We start from the raw sequence: 10,000 nt of genomic DNA on the forward strand, positions 1-10,000 counted from the left end.
CTGTCAGGATCCATTCCATAATTCAGGAGGAGAAGGGGACTTCCTACGGCTTGACTGACAGGCAACACAAAGACACAAACAATAAGCGTCTCTCTCTCTCTCCCTCCCTCCCCCTACCTCTCTATCATTCACTCTGTCGTTCTTCCTCTTTCCTACTTTCTTCTTTCCTCCCCCTCTACTCTCATTTCTCTTTGTATCGCCCTCTAAACTCCCTCTCTCTGCTCTCTATCCTTCTCCTCTTTCTCTCCCAGTCTTCCCCATTTCCTCTCTACTGTCTCTCTTTTTCTCCTTTCGCTACCTCGCCCTCTCTCCCTCTCCAAAATGTTCCAAGGGCTTAGTAGCAGAACAGAGAACAGCTCTTCAGGGCACCAGTATTTAGCATTAGGTGGGTGTGTGTGTGACCCAGATATTTACAAGTTTTTAAAATAGCTCTTCAACTTCAAGCTGAGTTCCCATTCACCATGTCCCCTCCTATACATACATGTATTATATGTAGGGTATTTTCAGACTTTATTGAACAGAGACAGAGAGAGAGGATGACAGTGGGGAAAGACAGAGGTTGTGTCAAAAGGCAGTAGGCTGGGTTTAAACCTACTGTATGCCGACACCGTGAGACGTGTACTGGAGGCTGCGGCATTACTGCTACACCAGTCAGGCTACTTCCACATTCTATACATGGTTAACATGACCAAACGTTAATGCTGTATGTTGAGCAGACGATCAGTTCAAATGTTAAACTGGTAAGTGCTTGTAACTCAACCCTCTCATTGTGTAGGTCCAGGGATGGCTTGTCACACACAACACAACACACACACACACACACACACACGCTCACACACACACACATGTAATTAGCCACCGGGGCTTACAGTCCAGATATGGTATAAGTAGTGCTTCCAACTGCAGTGTTGCCATGTAGATGGCTACTGTAATTACTACTAGAGGCTGAGTGGTGTGTGTGTGTGTGTGTGTGTGTGTGTGTGTGTGTGTGTGTGTGTGTGTGTGTGTGTGTGTGTGTGTGTGTGTGTGTGTGTGTGTGTGTGTGTGTGTGTGTGTGTGTGTGTGTGTGTGTGTGTGTGTGTGTGTGTTGGCCAGAATTGTTCCCCACTTAGCCTTGGCATTTCCAATGGCTCTCATAGTGTGTAGAGCATCCACACACACACACACCTGCATACACATACCTGCACACACACAAACTGGTGGTGAGATGTATCCTTCACACAGTATGTAACCCATTTCCGTAGCTGGAAGTGAAGGATGCTAGCTGCCTGCTGTCCGCCCACACACCAGACTACAGTGCCCTGTGATGTGCAGAGATGTTCTCTCTCGTATATGGATACATAGAGGCAGACACATATTCACACACACACAAGCAGGGAGCTGCGCACACACACTTGCATGGATGCACATATACAGTAAAACCCACTTACCATGCTGTACAGATTCACTGTTTCTCACAAATACTGTCATCTGCACATAGACAAGCACAAACACCCCCCCCCCCCATCTATCCATTTATACTGAACAAAAATATAAACGCATCATGCAATAATTTCAAAGATTTTACTGAGTTACAGTTCATATAAGGAAATCAGTCAATTGAAATACATTCATTAGGCCCTAATCTATGAATTTCACATGGCTGGGAATACAGATATTCCCAGTTAGTCATCTGTTAGTCACAGATACCTTAAAAAAAAGGTAGGGTCGTGGATCAGAAAGCCAGTCAGTATCTGGTGTGACCACCATTTGCCTCATGCAGCATAACACATCTCCTTCTCATAGAGTTGATCAGGCTGTTGATTGTGGCCTGTGGAATGTTGTCCCACTCCTCTTCAATGGCTGGATATTGGCGGGAACTGGAACACTCTTTAGTACATGTTGATCCAGAGCATCTTGAACATGCTCAATGGATGACATGTCTGGTGAGTATGCAGGCCATTGAAGAACTGGGACATTTTCAGCTTCCAGTAATTGTGTACAGGTCCTTGCGACATGGGGCCGTGCGTTATCATGCTGAAACATGAGGTGATGGCGGCGGATGAAGGGCACGACAATGGGCCTCAGGATCTCGTCCCGGTATCTCTGTGCATTCAGATTGTCATCGATAAAATGCAAATGTGTTTGTTCTGTGTAGATTATGCCTGCTCATACCATAACCCCACCGCCACCATGGGGCACTCTGTTCACAACGGTTGGACGTACTGCCAAATTCGCTAACACAACGTTGGAGGCGGCTTATGGTAGAGAAATTATCTGGCAACAGCTCTGGTGGACATTCCTGCAGTCAACATGCCAATTGCATGCTCTCTCAAAACTTGGTAAATCTGGGGCATTGCGTTGTGTGACAAAACTGCACATTTTAGAGTGGTCGTTTATTCTCCCAAGCACAAGGTGCACCTGTGAATGTCATGCTGTTTAATCAGCTTCTTTCATGCCACATCTGTCAGGTGGATGGATTATCTTGGCAAAGGAGAAATGCTCACTAACAAAGATGTAAACAAATGTGTGCCCAAAATTAGAAAGAAGTAAGCTTTTTGTGGGTATGGGTACTTTTATTTTAGCTCATGAAACATGGGACCAACACTTTACATGTTGCATTTATATTTTTGTTCAGTGTACATACAATCTAATGTCCAAAGCCAGATATTGCAGAAGTTCCAGTTTTCAGTGCAACTTATGGCTTCAATAAGCACTATGGTGTGTGTCCAGTCCCTTGTCCACCCCTGTAACACTCAGCCACAGTCCACCACTGTTAATATCAAGCCCTTAATGTCCTAGGTTCAAAGCTAAAGCCTTAATGAAGTGATAGGAGCGGACTGAAGTAGAGCATAGAGACCAGCCTGGAGCGAAAGGTCAAGGGTCAGTTCTGTCTATGGGGTTCACTTCTACTCGTATTATACTGTATTGTCTAATACTCCTCCACACATACTGTAGATATGTGAATGTATTGACATCCCATGGAAACACACACACATACCATGCACATTGACGCCACACACAGACTAACACACACACATACCATGCACACTGACGCCACACACACACACACACACACACACACACACACACACACACACACCATGCACACTGACGCCATACACACACACACACACACACACACACACACACACACACACACACACACACACACACACACACACACACAGACTCTCTCACACACAGACTCTCTCACACACAGACTCTCTCTCACACACACACACACACACACACAGACTCTCTCTCACACACACACACACACACAGACTCTCTCACACACACACACACACACACACAGACTCTCTCACACAGACTCTCTCTCTCACACACACACACACACACACACACACACACACACACACACACACACACACACACACACACACACACACACACACACACACTTTCACACTCAACACACGCTACTGCTACTGTCTATTATCTATCCTGTTGCCTCGTCACTTTACCCCTACCTATATGTACATAGCTACCTCAGTTACCTCATACTCCTGCACATTGACTCGCTGCTGCTACTCCCTGTATATAGACATGTTATTTTGACTCATTATTGTTATTCGTTATTCACTGTGTATTTATTCCTCGTGTCACTATTTGTATATACTGTATATATAGATATGTATCTTTAATTCTGCATTGTTGGAAAAGGACCCGTAAGCATTTCCCTGGTAGTCCACACCTGATGTCTACGAAGCATGTGACAAATTCAATTTCATTTGAAAGCAGTGTCAGTCTGTGTGGGAAGAAACCTCTGATATTATATTATATACACACATGCTGCATACTCACTGACACACATACATATGGTATACACTTGCTCAACATAAAGTGTATGCTGCACACATAGACTTCAATAGATAAAACAAATAAATGCATTATTCCTCCAAAGAATGTTAGAAACACATGCAAAACAGCAGGAGAAGACACGTGGATACACACCCACTTATAAACACACACCTCCAAACACCACGTGTGTGACGCTACGCCAGGTGTGTGTGTGTGTGTCTGTAGGCTACTCCAGTCCAGTCTTACCGTGACAGTGGGGATAGCGGTGACCAGAGAGTAGACCAGTGCCGGCGGCGCCTTGCTGTCGTCCTCGGGTCCGGGGTACGGTTTGGAGAACGTCTTGTCGAAACAGAAGAACCCTTGGACGTGAACGGGGAACGTGTCTGTGTACTCAAAGTAGTACGCCAGGAGAACCGTCCCAGCCATGATCACCAGCTGGAAATAGAACATGGTTCTAGGTTTAGAAACAACGAAGAGAACCGAAGAGAACGGAAGGATAGTAAGGTGGATGAACGGGGGATGAGAAAACAAAAAGAAGCGACTGATGAGAAAAAGAAGAGAGGAGAAGGAGGCGATTCCGTTTGGAGCGCGGTGACATATGCTTCCGGAGTGTGTAGAATGAAAGAGAGCAAAAGAGGACAGAGAGAGAGAGGAAGAGAGAGAGAAATAGGGAGAGAAAAAAGAGGATAGAGAGAGAGAAAGAGAGAGATAGATAGAGACAGAGGAAGAGAGAGAGAGAGAGAGAGCAAGCGAGAGAGAGAGAGAGAGACAGAGACAGAGGAAGAGAGAGAGAGAGAGAGAGAGAGCAAGAGCGTGAGAGAGAGCGCGAGAGAGAGAGAGACAGACAGAGACAGAGGAAGAGAGAAAGAGAGAGAGCAAGAGCGTGAGAGAGTGCGAGAGAGAGAGAGACAGACAGAGACAGAGGAAGAGAGAGAGAGAGCAAGAGCGTGAGAGAGAGAGCGCGAGAGAGAGAGAGCGAGCGAGAGCGTGAGAGAGAGAGCACGAGAGAGAGAGAGTGCGAGAGAGAGAGAGAGAGAGAGAGAGACTGAGTCCGAATGATGAGGGTAAAAGAAAGAAACAGAAAATATAGAAAGATGCTGCTGTTCTGTAAAAGGGAAAAAAAGAAATGAAATGACAGTGGAAAAGTGAGGGAGAAAAGAGGCAGAGAGAGAGAGAGAGAGAAATAGGTGGGAAGAGCAAGGAGGATAACACAAGTGCAAGCATGGGAGGGAGGGAAAGGGTGTGTGTGTGTGTGTGTATGTGTGTGTGTGACACTGGTGTGCTGTCGATCACATGCAGTGCCTGCATGAGTGGTTGTGTACACTAGAGTGAGAGGTGATTCACCAAAACCTATATGGAGACTGCAATGTGCACAGCATGATACTAAACATCTGTTAGCACGTTATCATGAATATGTCTGTGTGTGTGTGTGTGTGTGTGTGTGTGTGTGTGTGTGTGTGTTCGAGAAACACGTGACATGTGCATGTGTAAATGAATTGTACACATTCATTGACTGTGTTTCTTGTCTGTGTGTGTGGGTGGGCACAGCAGGTGTGTGTATTCATAGACTGTTTATAACCATACATCCATATTGTCCTGTGGAGCTTTCTCTCCTTTGCTGTCGATCTGTGGGAGGTAAAGCTCTTTGAACTGTGGGTCCCCTGTGTATCAATATGGGTTTTTGTGTGTGTGTGTGTGTGTGTGTGTGTGTGTACATGCTTCTGCTACAACGGCACACCCCTGCAGGGTTCCAACCATCGTGTCAAGAGCAAAGTCATTGGGGACAACACACACACACACACACACACACACACACACACACACACACACACACACACACACACACACACACACACACACACACACACACACACACACACACACACACACACACAGGCAAAGCGTCTAGCAGCATTCAGCACAGTAGTTTATTTCTAGACGCTACGTGCATCTCCTCCTCTCCATACGTAGCTCTGGGATGCACACAGCATTCTGAACATCCTGACCATCCCTTTCTCTATGTCCATCTGAAAGCCTGAGGGAGAGAGGAAGGGAGGACGAGGTAAGGCATCAGTTTAAACAAGTATATGAGGCTGGATGATTTTAAATGGGGGGTAGTAGCTGTTCAGGGTCCTGTTGGTTCTATTGCATCGGTACAGCAGTCCGTGCGGTAGCAGAGAGAACAGTCTATGACTTGGCTGACTGAAGTATTTGACAATGTTTAGGGCCTTCCTCTGACACCGCCTAGTATAGAGGTCCTGGATGGCAGGGAGCTTGGCCCTGTTGATGTACTGGGCCGTACGCATTACCCTCTGTAGCGCCTTGTGGTTGGATGCCAAGCAGTTGCCATACCAAGCGGTGATGCAGCCTGTCAAGATGCTCTAAATGGTGCAGCTGTAGAACTTTGAGGATCTGAGGGCCCATGACTAATCTTTTCAGCCTCCTGAGGGGGAAGAGGAATTGTCGTGCCTTCTTCATGTCTGTGTTGGTGTGTGTGGACCATGATAATTCACCATGTAGCCACCGAGGAACTTGACCTGCTCCACAACAGCCCTGTCGATGTGGATGGCGGTGTGCTCAGCCCTCTGTTTCCTGTAGTCCACAATCAGCTACTTTGTCTTGTTGACATTGAGGGAGAGGTTGAGGGAGAGGTTGTTGTCCACACTGCCAGGTCACTGACCTCCTCCCTATAGGCTGTCTCATCGTCATCGGTGATCAGACCCACCACCATGGTGTCGTCAGCAAACTTAATGATGGTGTTGGAGTCATGCGCGGCCACGGAGTAATGGGTGAACAGGGAGTACAGGAGTGGACTAAGCATGCACCCCTAAGAGGGCCCTGTGTTGAGTGACAGCGTGGCGGATGTGTTGTTGCCGTCAGGAAATCAGGGTCCAGTTGCAGAGGGAGATGTTCAGACCCAGGGTCTTGAGCTTAGTGATGAGTCTCGAGGGCACTATGGTGTTGAACGCTAAGCTTTGGTAGATAGGAGAATGTCTCCTGAAAATGTTGCTCTTTTCTGGTACATAATGTTTCTGCCATTGTTTCATATGACCGAAAAGAGCTTCTGGACATCAGAACAGAAACTACTAACCTCGATTTGGATGAGGACTTCTATTTCAATGAATCAGAGGTGAAGGACATAATGCTCATCCCAGAGCAGGAATAAATCCCTGTCACTCGGAGGAGGCGGAGGTGGCGCTACAGAGGTCGACGTGTGGGATATTTAAGGAGACTGCGATGGCGAGTGGATACCCTCCATTCTATTGGCGAACGTGCAATCACTGGAAAATAATCTGGAGAGCCGTGTTCAAGACTATCCTCTCAACGTGACCTGGAGAACTGTAATATCTTATGTTTCACTGAGTCACGGCTGAATAAGGTCATGGGAAATATAAATCTAGCTGTTTTTTCTATACATTGGCAGGACAGAACAGCTGCGTCCCGTAAACTGAGGGGAGGGGAGGTGAGTCTCTTTGTCAACAACAGTTGGTGCGCAATCTCTAATATTAATGAAGTCTCGAGGTTCTGCTCGCCTGAGTTAGAATACATATGTTCATCTATATTTTTCGTAGCTGTCTATTTACCACCACAAACCGATACTGGCACTAAAAGGCTTTGCCTGGTCAGTCCGGCATCTGAAGCGGCCATACAGCAATTACAACGATGCAGCCTCCACAGACATCAGGGCTTTCACACTTTATGAGCTTAGCAGAGCAGAGCTATTGTGAAGGAAGTTGTCAAGGAAGTGAGTTTGTGTTTATACAGGACGTACCACCCCCACCTACTGTCAACCAATCATGTCAATGCGGAGAGGCGCACGGCGATGCGGTACGGAGCTTGATTTTACCTCTGCATGCCGCCGGAGGCTTCACACTCTCCATTCAAAGCCTCCGACCACATTTTCAGATCAAGTAAAAATTGGCTTTCAGACCGCCCTCAACGAGCCATATAGGGCCATAAGCCAACAAGAAAATGCTCATCCAGAGGCAGCGCTCCTAGTGGCCGATGATTTTAATGCAGGAAAACTGAAATCTGTTTTACTTCATTTCTACCAGTATGTCACCTCTGCAACTACAGTGGGAAAGAACTCACCTTTACTCCACACACAGAGACACATACAAAGCTCTCCCTCACCCTCCATTTGGCAAATCTGACCATAACTCTATCCTCCTGGTTCCTGCTTACAAGCAAAAACTCAAACAGCAAGCACCATTGGCACGCTCAATTCAGAAGTGGTCCGATGAAGCGGACACTAAGCTACAGGACTGTTTCACTAGCACAGATTGGAATATGTTCCAGGATTCATCCAATGGTATTTAGGAGTTTATCACATCAGTCACTGACTTCATCAATAAGTGCATCGACAAGGCAGGCTGTAACCCCCACAGGGACCATACATATATATCCTAACCAGAAGCCATGGATTACAGGCAACTTCCTCACTGAGCTAAAGGCTACAGCTGCCGCTTTCAAGGAGCGAGACTCTAACCCAGACGCTTATAAGAAATCCCGCTATGCCCTCCGACGAACCATCAAACAGGCAAAGCGTCAATACAGGACTAAGATCGAATCCTACTATACCACCTCTGATGCTCGTCAGATGTGGCAGGGCTTGCAAACTATCACGGATTACTAAGGGAAACCCAGCCTCGAGCTGCCCAGTAATGCGAGCCTAACAGACAAGCTAAAAGTCTTCTATCGTGTTTTTGAGGCAAGCAACACTGAACCATGCATGAGAGCACTAGTCTGTAATACCCACGTTTCAAGGAGACCTAGACCTAGACACTGTGAACCCACTTCAATTTGCATTCCACCCCAACAGATCCACAGATGACGCAATCTCTATTGCACTCCACACTGCCTCTTCCCACCTGGACAAAAGTAACACCTATATGAGAATGCTGTTAATTGACTACAGCTCAGCATTTAACACCATAATGCTCTCCAAGTTCATCACTAAGCTAAGGACCCTGAAAGTAAATCCCTCCCTCTGCAATTGAATACTGGACTTTCTGATGAGCTGCACCCAGGTGGTGAGGGTAGGCAACAACACATCCGCCACGCTGAACCTCAACATGGGGCCCCTTAGGTGTGTGTGCTTAGCCTCCTCCTGTACTCCCTGTTCACCCACGACTGCATGGCCAAGCATGACTCCAACACCATCATCAAGTTTTCTGACAACACGACGGTGGTAGGCCTGATCACCGATGATGAAACAGCCTACAGGGAGGAGGTCAGAGACCTGGCAGTGTGGTGCCAGGCATAGCTGCGTAAATTAGAAGTGCTGAGGGTGCTGCAGCATAGCTGAATAAAAATATGAATACAAAATGTATAATCACAGCACCCCCAAACCCCAATCATCTTCCCGCGGCTATGGTGCCAGGACAACAACCTCTCCATCAACATCAGCAAGACAAAGGAGCTGATCATGGACTACAGGAAATGAAGGGCCGAGCACACCCCCATTCACATTGATGGAGCTGTAGTGGAGGTGGTCGAAAGCTTCAAGTTCCCTCTGTGTCCACATCACTAAGGACCTATCGTGTTCCAAACACACCAACAGCCGTGAAGAGGGCACAACAACGCCTCTTCCCCCTCAGGTGGCTGAAAAGATTTCTAACGGGCCCTCAAATGTTCAAAAACTTCTACAGCTGCACCAATGAGAGCATCTTGACTGGCTGCATCACTGCTAGGTATGGCAACAGCTCGGCATCCGACCACAAGGCGCTTCAGAGGGTAATGCGTACAGCCCAGTACATCACTGGGGCTGAGCTCCCTGTCATCCAGGACCTCTATACCAGGTGGTGTCAGAGGAAGGGCCTAAAAATTGTCAAAGACTCCAGCCACCCAAGTCACAGTCTGTTCTCTCTACTGTCTGGGATGATGGTGTTGATGTGAGCCATGAGCAGCCTTTCAAAGCATTTCATGGCTACATATGTGAGAGCTACGGAGCGATAGTCATTTAGACAGCTTGCATTTGTGTTCTTGGGCACAGGGAACATGGGGGTCTGCTTGAAACCTGTACATGTAGATATTACAGACTAGGTCAGAGAGAGATTGAAAATGTCAGTAAAGACACTTGCCAGCTGGTCAGCGCATACTTTGAGTATGTGTCCTGGTAATCTGTCTGGCCCGCAGCCTTGTGAATGTTAACCTGTTTAAAAGTCTTACTTACATCGGTTACGGAGAGCGAGAT

General features: G+C 47.0%; 1 protein-coding gene across 4 annotated transcripts in view; it reads right to left on the minus strand.

Annotated features, from left to right (window-relative positions):
* Positions 1-10,000, minus strand: part of LOC106589906 (phospholipid phosphatase-related protein type 5) — a 62,785-nt gene that overhangs the window by 23,968 nt on the left and 28,817 nt on the right. For 2 of the 4 annotated variants that reach the window (XM_045691095.1, XM_045691097.1), the window contains exon 3: positions 4,051-4,239. In XM_045691095.1, the coding sequence (XP_045547051.1) occupies positions 4,051-4,239 (189 nt within the window). Of the gene's footprint in view, positions 1-4,050; positions 4,539-10,000 lie in introns of those variants that run through there. The other 2 variants (XM_045691098.1, XM_045691096.1) reach the window with 2 other exon arrangements.

The sequence above is a fragment of the Salmo salar genome, chromosome ssa12 (assembly GCF_905237065.1).
Source record: "Salmo salar chromosome ssa12, Ssal_v3.1, whole genome shotgun sequence".
NCBI classification, from domain to species: Eukaryota; Metazoa; Chordata; class Actinopteri; order Salmoniformes; family Salmonidae; genus Salmo; species Salmo salar.